This window comes from Martes martes, assembly GCF_963455335.1.
Source record: "Martes martes genome assembly, chromosome: 11".
NCBI lineage: Eukaryota > Metazoa > Chordata > Mammalia > Carnivora > Mustelidae > Martes > Martes martes.
Genome location: NC_137899.1, coordinates 67,364,392 through 67,380,241, shown reverse-complemented (window position 1 = coordinate 67,380,241; position 15,850 = coordinate 67,364,392). Strand labels below are relative to the sequence as shown.

The 15,850-nt window shown below is 43.2% G+C and overlaps 1 protein-coding gene across 1 annotated transcript in view; it reads left to right on the top strand.

Annotated features, from left to right (window-relative positions):
• Positions 1-3,534, top strand: part of AOAH (acyloxyacyl hydrolase) — a 168,305-nt gene extending 164,771 nt beyond the window's left edge. Inside the window, exon 21 of the mRNA XM_080818199.1 lies at positions 2,858-3,534. Coding sequence (XP_080674325.1) covers positions 2,858-2,986 — 129 coding nt within the window. The 3' untranslated portion in view covers positions 2,987-3,534. The remainder of the gene's footprint in view (positions 1-2,857) is intronic.
• Positions 3,535-15,850: the final 12,316 nt, after the last annotated feature.

Below are 15,850 nucleotides of genomic sequence, written 5' to 3'. Positions count from 1 at the left end.
ACACGTTCGTAATACAGAGCGAAGCAAACAAAAGCGGATTACAGACTGCGGGGGCGATGACTCAACCGTATGCATTTGTCAACGCTCGCGAGGCTGTTTACTCCAAGAAGTTAATTCCACTGTGTGTAAATTATACCTCGGAAAGAGCAGACCGTCAGATGATATTTACAGAAGGATCCGCTCTCTGTGTGCCTCTGTGTGTGTGTGCGCGTGTGTGTGCACGTGGGCTCCCTCTATTATAATTACAGATAACTTTCACTTACTCTGTTTTCTCCTTTTGCTTAATTGTCTTGTCAGATTTTTCTCATATGAAGAGGGATTGCTTTACTATTTTAAACCGTGACCAGGGAAGCACAAAAGAATATTCGCGTTCAGGGAATAGCTCACCCAGAGTAATGAGGGGAAAGGGTGGCCTTGTCTTGCCCTGGGTATCATGGAAGTTACAACAGGAGGCTGGTCCTAAGAGAAGCCCACAGTAGATGCTCAGTAAACGCTTGTCACATGAGTGAGTGATGAGAGTGGGTCCTCTTACCCCAAATCTCTAGTATAATAATAACCATGACACTCTCGCTTTAGACCCAGTGTATTAGCAGTGCACACTCATAAATATTTTCATCTCCATTAGAGTGACAGCCAACTAATTGCTTTCAAACTGAAGAGTTACCGCGTGCACAAAGCTGAGCTCTTTCTTTTTAACTTTCCTCTTCTTATCCTCACCCCATCTCCTCCTTTATTAATTTAGATTGGGAAATAAATAACCACAAATGTCTTGGTTTTACATAATTGTTAGGAAGACAGCTTAGGTGTACCACGTAGCAGAAGGGCAGAAAACAAAACAGGAGAACCAGTAATTTTCCACAGACCTGGCGGCAGCCTCCCTTGTTGAGAAATAGCAGGGAAAACAGCCACAAGACCAGCCTTCTGTCTTCAGAAGATGCTTGTCCCTTGGTGTGTGAGACAGGAGCAGCCCCTTCCTGGAAGCCTGTGGGCTTAATAGTTATCCTGGGGGCGGGAAGGGAGGTGGAGGGGAAGCAGAGGAGGTGGGAATGGGCATAGGTCTGAGTGTGTGTGTGTGTGTGTGTGTGTGTGATGGGAGAGGGTGGCTATGGGGTATGTGGTGCGTGATTTTGGAGGGTGTGTTATTGGGGAGTGTGGGGTTGGGGGTATGTTTCTATGTGGTAGGGGTGGCGGGGTGTGTTTCTGTTAGGCGCCCCATGGATATGATCAAGATTACAGTGTTGGATACACAGAATTTGGGTCCAGCTCAGAAGGCTCAGGAACATATTAAAATACTGGGGGTATTTAATGTAGCAACTTAACCAGTTCTAGTTTTTTCTAACAGCTGCTAAAACCTTACACGCAGTTTAGACCCAGAAAGGTCTTTAAACCATATACTCTAGCCCACTCATTTTGCAAGTGAGAGAATTGCAGCCCAGAGAGTAGAAGGGAGCTGCCTAACATCCCTCAGAGACCCGGCAGCACTACCTATTGGAATGGTGAACGGGACCTGCCCTTTGGGGACAATGTCCACGTGCTTCTGAATAAAGTTGGGGACTTCCCTGAGCACCTGCTCTGAACAGTGCGTTCCCCCCAAAAGGCCTTTAGCAATCACATTTCTCTGTCAGCATTCCCTTTGCCAATGTAGTCAAGTTAGGACATCTGGGCCTGGCCAGGCCCCATCTGCTAAATAAAGCCATTATCTGCAGAGAAAGAGTCCTCATTGAAGTCATGTTAGTGATGAGCCAGAGGATTAGAGAACCAAGACTGGATCCTGCTAACACTAGGAGTAAAGGGAAACCTGCCGTAAAACCAAGCAACCAGAGGGTGGGCGTTAAGCAGGAAAAGCCAGAGACAGGGCTCACCCTAGAACCCCAGCCACTCTCTTTGTGCTTATAGCCTCCTTCAGCTGGTGACTCTGCAGCCTCGTCTCCCAGGCATCCTTGGTTTCCCACTGTGCCATTCTCTTCCACACCTCTGTGCCTTTGCACAGGCTGTGTCCTCCACAAGGTGCACTGTTTCCCACATTGCCCATCTGGGGGAACTCTCCCCCGCCTTGAAAAGAGCTCAGCCATCACCCTCTTTAGGGAGGACCTGTCGCTGCCCCCTGCCCAGCAGAGCCGGCACCTCCTCCCCTTCCAGCGTTGACAGAACCCTCGGTGGGTTTGGTGGTGTCATTTTGCATGTCTGGAGTTCCTTCAAGGAAAGACTTACCTGTTAATCTCCAAAACCTAGGCCTTAGGCCTTGCACTAGATGTTAGCTGTCCCCAGATAAATGAAAACATGCATTTGCTGTCTGTTACTAAATAAAAAATCAATCACCTCAACATTAGCAGCTCCAAACAATGCAGAAGTCATAGTTTCTGTGAGGCAGGCAGTTTGGGGCGTCTACTTAGGTTCTCACAAAGTGAAAATCCAGGTGTGTCATCCCAGTCCCATCCTCATCCAGAGACTCAACTGGGGAAGAATTGCTTTCAGATTTCCTTGTGGTTGTAGGACTGAGGACCCAGCTTCTTGCTGGATGTCAGCCCCCTACCATGCAGGCTTCCTGACAGCCTTCTCCCTTCATCAACCCCACAGAGTCTCCCAGGCAAGTCTTCCAGCAAAGCAGAGTCTTAGATAATTTTCCACAGTCACTGAAGTGACATCCTTTTACCTCCGCCATATTCCATTGATTAGAACCAAGTGATAGGTCCCACCCACAGCAAGGGAAAAGGATTCTACAAAGACACAAAGCGAGGAATCATGGGAAACCATCCCAGAGTCTGCCCACCAACAAAGAATATGATAAATCCTGCTGCTAAATTCTTTACTTTGGTATAATTTTCCTTTTGTTCCTCCTTTGGGTTCTCTCTTGCAGGTGGCTTCCCAGCTGTTGGCAGACCGCTTCTGGAAGAAGGTGCAGCTCCAGTGGCCCCAGGTCCTGGGAAAGGAGAATCCATTCAACTCTCAGATAGAACAGGTGTTTGGAGACCAAGGAGGCCACTGAGTGCCTCTAGGAGACACACTCCTGGAAAGCTCAGGGAAGCAAGAACTTGGGTGAATTCATTCAACAGATGGTTATGGGGCTGCCATTTTGCCGGCCCACAGGACCCTCTTTCGCAGCAACTTTGCAAAGTACTTTTCTCTCATTTTGGAGTCCATCTGAATGGCAGTGTGATGCTGAGTGTTTCAGGGAGCAGTTCCCTCCATTTGTCCCTCAAATCACCTTTAATAAAGTGTTTTGGCTGCCATTCCAAGCAAGAGAGGGTATCTGTGCCCTCTAATAGCTAATTGTTCTAAAAACAAATTCAAAGTCCAGTGATGCTCAGCAACTTAGCCGGGGTCTTGGTGCCCCAGGACTGAACCTCGGTCTGTTGCTGCTTCTCTGAGATGGCCAGCAAGCTGGGGTGTCCCCTGGGAAGACTGCTGGCTGGCTGCCAAGGACTCTCAGAAGAGAACACACACAAAATTTGGTACAAACTTGAATGTTTATCTAGAACAAGAAAAGAAATCACAACAAATGATAAAATCACAACAAATGATAAAATTTTTTTTAAAATAAATAAAAAAAAATAAATAAAAAATAAATAAATAAATAAAAATAAAAAAATAAAAAAAAATAAAAAAAAAATAAAATTTTTTTTAAAAATTGACAAATAGCATAAGCCCCACAAAATCCAGATGATTGAAAAAATGATAATTTTTCTTTCTTTAAATGGTTTTCTTACATTCGCTGGCTGCATAATCTCATCTTTCCCTATAACAATGACTTGGTGATATCATGGTCTACAGAAAGGACAGAAAAGCAAAAATGCGTTGTTTTTTATGGATAACTTAGAGGGGTTTCTTTCAGCTGCATAACTCATTGGTAAAGTCATGTACATTTGTACAGGATTGTTGTCAAATTGGGAGCATCTCTATTGAATTTCTGTTGAGTGAGAGCTGTTAGAGCTGTGCTCCCTATTTGGAGTATTGTTCATGTTTTGTGTGCATATAAGCCCAGGAATTCTGGTAAATTCTATTGGACACCATTCTTGTTGGTGTCTCACCTCCCTTGCCCATCTCTGATGCAGCCGCAGATTTTGAGGGTCAGTGGGCATAGGTGTACACCCAGACCCACATCTCACTGCCAGCACCCGACTTCATATGGGCATGTCTTCCTACATTCTGCCCTCAGGAGTTTGCTTGCCACAGCCCAGAGATGTGGGGCTATTCTACTCCAGGGATCCAGGAGCCAGGGAATAAATGCACCAGCCACTTCCTTTCATGGTCAGTTTGGGGAGGCGTTCAGTGTACCTCTCAGGGGCAGAATCGGCCCCTTTGTTCTTGGCAACAATGCCATCGATGGTGCTTCCTTCTACTCTGTCACTCTCCTTGTACCCTCATTCCTGCTCTCCGGGATGCTTCCCAAATAAACCACCTGCACCAAAGTCTTTGTCTCAATAGAGACAAAGTTAAAATGTGGTATGTGCAGAATTGTGTATGCGTTATTACTGAATATATTCCTGATATGCAGATGCTTCCCTTTCAACTAGACATCAACGCAAACCAAATCTCCCACTCACGGTACACCGTCCATTGCCATGGACCAGCGTCTGGCTTTGTGCCTTTTACATCTGTTTCTCCTCCATGATCCACCACTTCCCACGCTGGGAGCTGTAGGATACGTTCATACTCTGATCTGCCCATCGGCCCTGCACCCTTATAACCAGGCTGGTGAACCTGAAAGTCACCCAGCTGTGCCCAGAAATGACTGCAAACCACATAAATATTTCCACGTACACCCACCCTCAGTGGATCTCCACTTCCACTGCCCCAAAATTCCCATGGCTAGCCCACAGCCACCAGATGGAAAAGAAAGTATAAAAAGAAGCAGCTATTGTGTTTAAAATACTCTGCTTTTGCCAATTCTACAAGCAGGTAGCCATGCAAACGCATTGCTTGGACCCCTTCCGAGGCTTTGGAAGGGACTCTAAACTTAATCTCTTTTAGACTCGTGGTCAGTCCACCTCAGCTCACACCAGATGGTGTGCGAGTTCCGTTTTAGGGGCCTAAACACTTAAAATGTTGTCGACCCATTAATTTCTGTCCCCTGGACAGAACCCTTACTTCAGCCTGACCAGGACATGTTCTGGGGAGATGGATCAACAGGGGACCAACATGCCAGCGGGAGGCCTCATTTCCAGCAGGAAATACAAATGAGGAAAGTGAATCAGAGCATATAAGGTGTGGAGGTGTAAGACTACGGAAATCTTATCTGTCTCCTCCTGGGGGATGTGTCCACTAACAGCATCTTGGTAAGTTCATCACTGGTTTTGGTGTTCCAACATCTCATGTTATGTTAAGCACCAAGATACCAATACTTGTCATAGCATTGTTTTCTTGTTTTTTTGTTTTTTTTTTTTTTAATCCAAAATCTTAAGCAGGTAGTCTCAAGACATACACAGAGAACACTGCACTAAAATTTTGTATTCCTTTAGAAAGAATTCTGTTTAATCCTCACTCTGTTTAAGATTTCAAGTTATTTTATTGCTCTTCTAACTTCTACTTCCCACGCTACTTGTGAAGCTGATAATCTCATATTGCTTTTGCTGTTGCTGGGGGGATAGAGAATTCATTTTAGGTCTAGCCATTTTCCAGAAGGCCCTGAAGGACTAGAGTTGTTTTAAAAGTGTGGAGTGAATGGGGAGATTCAGAAAGTAGAGAGAAGATGTTCCCAGACTGAAACATCCTGAGACCATCCGCCTCCTTTTTCCTACCCTAGAAGTCACCTCTGGCCTGGCCACTTTTCCCTGTTCAAATTCTCTTAGGGACAGAAGCCCCCACATTGACGAACAGTTTCACCAGGACCATATTTCCCCTCTCCCCCCTCCCCGAACAGATTCAGGTGTGGAGGCAGACGGGCCTTCCTCCTCGCTCCTGGGGCATGACATCCCAAAATCCAAGGGTGGGAACAGATGGCACTCCCATGTCACTTTTTTTTTTTTTTTAACAAAACACCGATACTACACAAAGTAAGTGCTAAATACCACTACTGCCTCCTCAAGAACTGAAGTCCAAGGCCAGGCCCTCACCCTGGGGTCAGGGGCCCATGGGCGAAGCAAGTCCAATTCTGCCTCCATCTTTATACTCCACCAATCCAAACACATTCCTTCTTCGAGATTCCATCACATCTTTCTCTCTGACTGAGAGATGTTCTGTCCCTGTAAGGTGCTTTGTGTACTTCTCATAACTTCCCAGTGTTCTGAATTTACAAGATAGCTGCAGGGCGCAACTTTTATCTTATATTTCTTCACTGGTGCCTCTTGGGATCCTGTCTTCGGCATCTATGTTTTCAGAATCATAGTGTGCGAGTGCTACCCTCAGAGAGGCACGTGAAGGACTTTTCGGGGGGGCTCACATCCCTCTCCATCTCCTTCCCCCATTCCTGCAGTGGCCTCCTGATGAGATGCACTGGAAGAGAGGCTCCAGGAGATGAGAACCTGGCCAGTCATGATCCCCCCTGTATCCACAGCCTTACAACAATGCCTGGCCCGCAAGAGGTGCTCAGTAAGTAGTACCGAGTGATAAGTGAGTGGACGAGTGAATGAATGAAGAAGAAAGGAGACATTACAGTTGCCTTCCAAGTCACACTTCGTTATTTCTTGCTATTCGAAAACAAAACAAAATATGGAGCGTGTTTTTTGACACATTTTAATTTGCCCCATTGGCGCACACTTGTGACGTGAGAGGGTAAGAAAGAAAAGCAATTAATGAGAAGATGCCTTCCTCCCAGAGACCATTGGTGGGGAGGCTTGGGCTCCCATGTAATCTTCATCTAAACACCCAGCCCTCTATTTTCATTGGTTTCTCCTACTTTCAGATTAAAGGCCTGTCTAGCCCTTTCCTATTGAAATAGAGCTGCTCATTTTCTATATGAACAATTATTAAGAACTTCTATTCTTCCCACCACCACTCCTGGGCATTTTTCATTTGGGATAGAGCCTTTTGGGCTCAGGCCTTGGTGAAAGAAAAATTTCCAGGGCCCCTAGCCAGAGTAGATCAGCTAAAAATCTTTGTATGCTACTTGTATTGGCACATGACATAGCAGGACCTAAGCCCCAGGAACATGGCTTGCTTCCCCATCCCACTTTCTCACCCAGTTAACTCCACTAGAAAAGGGATTCTTAACTAAAGCCCATGGGAACCCTACTCCCCCCAGAATTTAGAATGCCTACGAACTTGAGTGGGGGAAAAATTGTATTCGAGACCCTCTAAAACGGCATTTCCTTTTATTATGAATGTAGGCAACAAAATAGTTGTATTTTTGTCACAAATATTTACATATCACATTCCATTTGCTGCAGATACAATCAATTCAATTCTCATTATTCATAGGAGTTATGTTCTATTAAGTCATTCGGAACACTGAATTAGCAAATAATGAACCATCGCTCCTAGGGGACATAGAGGGTTATGTTCCTGCGAGCCTCTGGTCATAACACTTATCATTCAGCCAATCAGTACATAACTTTGTTTCATGTGTGGTTTTTGTTAAAGACACCTATTTCATTTATTGTCGATTAATTAACAATTGAACTCATAGCCAACGGCATGTTAGCTCCCATCCGAATGAAGATTATCTGCACATCTATCTTCTTTATAATGCACGTCACAGCCTTCTTGCACTCAGGAACCCACATGACGCTTCAGCAACTGCACCTGCATTTTAAACAATGAAATCGCTAACAGAAAGCATAAAACTTCCCAAAACATGAGTTACTTAACAATGTAAAGGATGAAACAAGAAGACAGAGCACTGCCGTATTCAACCTCAGCTGGAATCATACAGGTCAGGGAACTGAAATGTTCCCTATTCAAATGACTGCAAAAGTGCCATGGGTATTTATTTGGGGGTTACAAATAAATTTAACACGTAGGCAAATTCACAAATACAGAATCCTGAATAATGAGGATTGACCATTTCTTAAAATATCATTTATGGCCATAAATACTTTGAAATCACTCTAGTTATTAGACCCAGTATAAAGGAAGCACATAAAAAAGTAAAATCAAAAGAAGCACATGTATTAATGTATGCCTGTTTTTGATATTTCGAAGTATTTTTAGTAGGGTGATATTTGGTTTCCTTTGTAATCCTGTATGTTCTATTTTTTGCATTTAAAAATGTTATTCTTAAAAAGGACGCTCCAGGCTTCCCCAGCCTGCCAAAGGGATTCATGACACAAAGGGTTGTATGCTTTGGGAGGTGATGTTTGGCAAAGAACCCCACAGCCCAAAAAAGCTGGAAGCATGTCATAATTTCTCTGCTTCCCAAAAAGTCACGGGGCGGAAGTTCTATAGTGAAGAAGGGTGTTCCACTCGCCATTTACCCCACATTTTCAGCCCAAAGGCTTTTCCCTGTACGATAGCTGTTAACACGCTGTAGGTACTGTGCTCTATGGAACTGCCTTGGGAGATCCTGCCTAGAGAAATGAGCGTCTGTCCAGTGTACTCACTGATGTTCAAGAGGGCAATTTCCCAGGTATATCCAGACTCGAATCACCACTCCTTGGCTTCTCTGTGAGGCAGAATGTCTTTGGAATCCTTCTCATTGCAACAACAGCTTTCGTGAACTTAAAATGACCAAAGAAGCACCTCTCCCGGGCCCTGAGACCCAGGGCACATTCACTGTGCTTTATGGATTTCCCGACAAATGGATGCATCAATATGCTATTAACACGTCAGTTTCTCATTAAATCTGAGTACGGAATCCGTGTTTGCCCGGCGGGATGAACTCCTCTAAACTGATCTGGCAGAGGTTCTAGCATAAATATTCATACGAACTAGGTCTCTTTTAATCTGGTCCTTTGCTTGGGGTAAAGGGGGTTGGGGAGAGGTTTCTTTTAAAGGCCGTTTCTGGGTCGCTTCTTAAAACCACAGTATCCAAAAATAATGGCTTCATCATCACGAATCTGTCGTTAAGAAGGATTACACTTCCGAAGCTCTTGGATGGATAGAAATGCAGAGGGGAAATAAAGAGCACACGATGAGGCTTGCTGAGGATTGCTCTGGGCCTTGGGCTCTTGGCTGGCTGCTTTGTTTATAATTAAATACGCAGAGCGTTTAGAGGAACGCTTTTCAGCCTCGGAGTGCTACAAATGTAACTCACGGGTTCACAGAGCCTGGGTCAATAAACAGCAGCTGAAGGATGGGTAGGAGGGGCACACCCGGGGCTTCTGGGGCCGGCGAGGCTTAAGGCAGCTTCAGACCCCAGAGACTTTCAGTCTCGCCGAAGACTCTGTCCTCAGAGATGCGCACTTTGCACAGGCTCAGAAAAAACCCAGGTGTTAATATTTTTACAGCAGCCTCCCCATTGCAGTTCTGCAAACATCAGCGAGAGCGCAGACATCGAGCGAGGCTGCTGGGGAAGCAGAGAGCTTTTGAGGGGTAAGAAGTGGAGATTCTGGGTGCATACAACTCTTGTGGCAAGAACAAAATTCTGTCCTGCTTGCCTTTGCGAGCTGAGGGATACATCAAAACACAATGAGTAGGGACTTCGTGAAGCAACAGGCTTTGGAAGTTCTCATCTGGGTTTGAATGTTGTTGAAGCCGCTGGTGCCTCAGTCACTTTTTCTTCAAAATGGGAGCCGTAGTATCTGCTTCCCGGCCCTATGGCGAACATTAATGGTAAGAGCCGATGCTCACAAAGGACTGAGTGACATGTATTTTGCACTTACACAACCACACGGGGCAGGTCTACCGTGATTATGTGCTTTCACAGGTAAGGAAACCGAGGCAGTGAACAATTGAGTAACTTCCTGGAGTTTGCACAGCTGATAAATGATGAATCAAGAATTTGAAGTCAAGCCCTCTGGCTCCAGGTTCTGCACTGCCAGCCACTAGGTGACACCGCTCTGATTAAGTAAGATAACGTTTATAGAAGATGGCTAAGTCGTCAATCAACATTTGCTCTCATGGTCTCTACAACCAGGATGTGGTTTGGCCACCACACACGCTGGTGTTGGCTTTTTCTGAGGAGTAAAACCAGAACTCATCAACCGATACAGCCCATGCCCCTGCAAGCTCCCTCCTCTCCTGTCCCGTCTTTTATCCTACCTCCCAGCCGCAGGAAACTTGTCCTTAAAAACACAGGCAGTGGGTAGGTCTCCAAAGATGGCCACCAGCCAGTCATGCGCATGCTGCTCCTTCTACGGAGAGAAATGGCATCTATTTGCACCCCTTGAAGCTGGCCTGGTCCAGGGAGACTTCCACACCAGGTGAGCACAAGGAGGCAGAGCTGCCTTTTTACCTCTTGGGTCATAGAGCCACCCTGAAGGGAAGTCGAGGCCATGCTGCCATGAGAGAAGGCCCTGGGCTATGAGATGCCATGTGGAAGAGAGTAGCCACACCTCGAAGGTGTGAGAGAGGCTTTCTTGGGGCTTCCAGCCCAGCCCTCCACCAGTTGGATGTCGCCCAGTAGGCAATCCCAGCCAAGACCACATGGGCCCAGCCAACCTACAGAATCATGAGGTATCATACACTTCTTATTCCAAGACTCCTCATTTTTTTTGAAAGATTATTTATTTATTTATTTGACAGACAGAGATCACAAGTAGGCAGAGAGGCAGGCAGAGAGAGATGGGGAAGCAGGCTCCCTGCTGAGCAGAGAGCCCGACGTTTGGCTCGATCCCAGGACCCTGAGATCATGACCTGAGGTGAAGGCAGAGGCTTAACCCACTGAGCCACCCAGGCGCCCCAAGCCTCCTCATTTTTGAGGAGATTTTTATACAGCAACAGTGAACCAAAACACAGGCCTAGCCCCCTCACAGCTCCATGTCCTTCCACAGGCCATCTCCTTAGCCTGCACACCCTTCTCTGATTGGAACACTCTTATTCATTCTTCAAGACCCAGCTCACTCCACTGTTTTCACAGATGGGAAGATACAGACGCACTCACAGTCTGCTGGAAGGCACAAGAATCTCTAGGATTAGGTTCAGCTCCTTATGAGTAAAGAAATGACAGTGCTTTAAAAAGACAGAAAATTATTTCTCACATAAGAGACATCTAGTCATAGGTGGTGCAGGCCTAGCAAAAGACATATATACAAAAACAATATTTTGCTGAAAAAAAAGCTAAGAGGTCTAAATAAATGGAAATATATACCTTATTCATAAATTGGAAAACTCAATATTATTGGGGAGCCTGGGTGGCTTAGTCAGTTAAGCATCTGTATCTTGATTTCAGCTCAGATCATGATCTCAAGGTTGTGGAATCGAGCCCCGCCCTGCACTCAGCAGGGAGTTGGCTAGAAATTCTCTCTCCCTCTCCCTCTGCCCCTCCCCACCCTTGCTTGCACTCACGCTCTCAAAAAAAAAAAAAAAAAAAGAAGAAGAAGAAGAAGAAGAAAAAATATTACTAACTTGTAAATTCTACTAAAATTGATCTATAGATTCAACATAATCCTAAACATAATCCCAGAGATTTATTTTGAATAAAATTTGAAGCTGATTCTAAAACTTACAGGAAGATACAAAGAACTTAGGTTAACCAAAATAATTTTGGAAAGAAAAGTAAAAAACAATGAAAGTGTTTAACTCCCTGACTTAAAACTTACTATAAAACTACAGTAATCAAGATAGTGTGTTACTGACATCAAGACACAAATAACTAAATGGAACAGAATATAGTACCTGGGGAAAAAACCTCAATATATATGGTCATTTGATTTCTTGACAAAGTTGCCAAGGAAATGCAAGGGAAAATGGAAGTCTTTAATAAACAGTACTGGAACATTATATGTTTTTAACAACCCACCACCCCAATAGCATACCATATACATAATCTAATTTGAGATGGATTGTAGACCTTAATGTAAAAGTTAAAACTGAAACCCTTCTAGAAGAAAATATTTTTTAAAATATCTTCACAGTTTGGGGATAAGTAAGGGTTTGCTAGCCAAGACACAGAAACAATTACAAAAAAAAAAAAAAGCTGATAAATTTTAGACAGAATTAACATTATTCTGTTAAATTACACAAAGTTTAAAACTCCTGCTCATCCAGAAACGCCACAGACAGGGAGAAAATATTCATGAAATACACATCTGACAGATGACTCCAGAATATTTAAAGAACGCCTATGATTCAACTAAAATATTTAAAAGACAACCCATTTTTTTGCTGAACAAAAGATTTGAAAATATGCTTCACAAAGGAAGGTATGTGAAGATCCAAGTATGTGAGAAAGTGCTCAACATCCTTAACGATCAAGGAGATGCAAACCAAAACCACAATAAACTACTACCTCACATCCACCAGGATAGCCAAGAAATGAAAAGATCAGACAGCAGCAAGTGTTAGCAAGGATGTGGAGAAACTGGAACTCTCATACAGAAGTGCTTCTGAATAAGTTGTTTATAAAACACTGATTCAAAAAGAGTTATGCACCCTTATGTTTATTACAGCACTATTTACAATAACCAAATTACGGAAACAGCCCATGTAGCCATTCATATACAAGCAATGGAATATTATTCAGCCATAAAAAAGATGATGATCTCTTGCCATTTGCAACAATATGGGTGAATCTGGAGAATCTAATGCTAAGTAATTAAAGTGAGTCAGAGAAAGACAAATAGCATATGATTTCACTCTTATGTGGATTCTAAGAAACAAAATAAATGAACAAAGAAAAAAGACAACCCAGGAAAACAGACTCTTAACTGTAGAGAGCAAACAGATGGCTACCAGAGGGGAGGCAGGTTGGGGATGGGGGAAATAGGCAAAGGGAATTAAGCGTACAGCTCTCTTGATGAGCACTCAGTAATGGAGAAAATAGTTAAATCACCAGATCATACATCTAAAACTAATATAACACTATATGTTAACTATACTGGAATTGAAATAAAATGTAAAAAAAAGGTTTCTTATAAAACTAATTATAAGTCTACCCTATGACCCAGCAAGTTTATTCCTAATTATTTACCAGCATATGTCCACAAAAAGACTTGTATGAGAATGTTCATAGCAGTTCTATTCATAATTGCTAAAATCTGGAAACTGTCCAGACATCCATCAGTAGGAAAATGGAATAAACACATGAAATACCACCACCAATATAAAAGAAACTACTGACACAGACAGGAAGAATGAGTCTCGCAATTATTATGCTGAATTCAAGAAGCCTTACACAAAGAGCATACACCTTATCGTTTGTATGTATGTGTATACCTATGAAATTCGAGAGCAGGCAAAACAAATCTATGACGGAAAAAACCAGAAAAGCCTTTGCCTGAAGTGAGAGAACTGAGGAAGAGCATCAGAGAAATTTCAGGAAGGATAGTTCTATCTTGATAAAGGTTTCTATGACACAGATGCATGCACTTAGCATAATGAAACATTTCAGATTTGCACACTTTATTTTATGGAAATTTTACGGACAGATGGGAAGCAAGGTGTGCAAATGCATGACTGCCTGTGTCTGCTATCTTCCTTTATAAAAATAAGTCAAGCATTTTTTTAATCACCGTCAGCATGACATAGATATATGTACATCTATATAGATGAATCATCTTTCTAACAGATCTTGAAAGTCTATAAAAGGTCACTGAAACAATCCATTAAAATGCTCCACAGTTTATTGTGACTTGTAATATTTTTACAAGAATATAAAAAGAGTTTTCTGTCCATGCAACTGCTAAGCATTACAAGAAAGAAACATCGGGGAGGGAGAAAAGACAGTATGCCTGTAAACTTTAGAGTAGAAATAGGATTATAATTTGGAAGAGAGAAGGACATAAAGGAAGAGAGGAAAAGGATAATTACAATGCAAAAAAAAAAAAAAAGAACATGGCTAATGAATTACTTTGAAGGCACAATTTTAAAATACGAATATCTTAATTCACTCCCATCATGAGAAAATGTACAGAAAAAAAGCCGAAGATTCCTCCCCACTGACAACTTTATTAAGCCAAGTGACTTCTGATACACTGATTCGAAGAAGCAGAATCCTTTATGAGAGGGCAGGCTGGTGCAAAATCTGCCAAACGAGGCCACAGACATTAATTAGATGTTGGATCACATTGCCGATGACGTCAGGCCTGATCAGCTGTGCGGACCAAGTACACAGCAGGAATCTGTAACCACTGGCAAATCTCACGTTTGGAGCATTGACGATTTGCTCTTCAGCCCTGCAGCCCTGCTCTCTCCCTAAGCAGGGGAGCCTGTTCTGTGCAGATGCCAGACAGGTTTACTTCTATCCATGACAGTGGAAGAGTTCATTATGCCATATTATTCTTTTTCATGGGCCTCTAGGGAAATAGAAGATAGTGCAGAATATGGGTGAAAGGCCAAAAGTTGGCAAGGAAGTTAGAGCATTTTTATAATTTGAGAATATCTAGTATTTTTATTAAATGTGGGGAGCAAGAGCCAGGCCGAAGTTTGAATGTTAGATCTGCTGTGTGACCTTGGGAAAGTGACTTAACCACTCTGACACTCACATTCCTCCCATTCTTATATCCATATATTTAACATAGGCCATCTGTGAGGGTCAAATGAAATAGCACATGGAAAGCACTCATTACAGCTCCACAATACTTTATCTGCACTCTCCAAATCCAAAAACTCCTACAAACCAAAGCTTTGTTTCCTAATTCATTTGGAGGCAAAACCTGACCTATACCCTGACAAGAGGCCAGTTAGTCTTTATTCATCCCACTTAATGTGAATATTCATGTTTCTCTGAAGAAATATTAATGTTTGGATTATGCGGAGTTGCCTTAGACCCTTCTCGGGCATTGCATAATATAGGGTATATATACCACATGAGCTTTATAAATTCAAAACATTCTGAATTCCAAAGCACATCTGGCCCCAAGAATTTCAGATAAGGGATAGTGAAACCACCTGACATCCTTATTTTATTGTTACTTTCTAAATTTCCTATTCCCACTTCATGGCAGGTTAAGACCTCCTACTGAGTTGTTTGGAAGGTCTGCTCTCTAATGCACGTCCCAGCTCATCAAGGTGTTTCTTGAGTTGGGCTGTTGACACCAACTATGGACTCCGTAGGTATGGATTCAGTTTATCTCAAAACAGTCTTTGTGAGTTGATTATGGCTGTTTTTGAGTTTGGGGTCATCTTCCAAAAGTTTCTGAGCAAAGCAGTCTGCCACCTCCAGACCAGGCTCAAGTTTCCTGGACACGGGGGACATGTTACAACCACTTTTATTTAGAAGACATCATTGAACAAATGAGTGGAGTCAAAGAAGGGGAAGTGAAGGAGTGGCCATGCCCTTGGCTCAGCTCCATCATGAAGACTGAGAAGACAGACAAGCGAGTTCCGTTTTGCCTCCTAGCTTAGAGTCAAGCCCCCTGCTGAGCTGGGACTTGCGTTAAAGAGTACAGCTTCTGAACAACTTTTAATATTAAATGGCTGGTTTACAGTGCAGCAGATGGCACGCTAGTGGAAATTTCAAAAGATCTCACTTGTAAAAACTGGTTTTGGGAATTTGTATAAATTAAATATAAAGTGTGAGTACATTTATGGGAAATAAGTAGCTCTCCATTCATTTCAGACTGTCTGATTTCTTGGGCGTAAGTGGTTCTGAAAGATGTTATACGTGTATACTCACTTTTAACTATGTATAAAGTTGAATTAATAATAATAATAATAAACCCTTAGTTTGGTGAAGAGAGTTAAGTACCCAGTCTTTTCTATGTCTCTCCAATGCTGTTGGGGAGGGTCCCAAGGCGGCTTGGCCAAATCTACTGGAGAGGTGTTGGCACCATCCTCTGGTAAAACTGAAAACTGCACGTGCACTTGAACGACCTTCAGCTGTTCCAAACCCAGAACTTAGACGAGGGAGGCTATTGATCCACCAGCTGGTGTT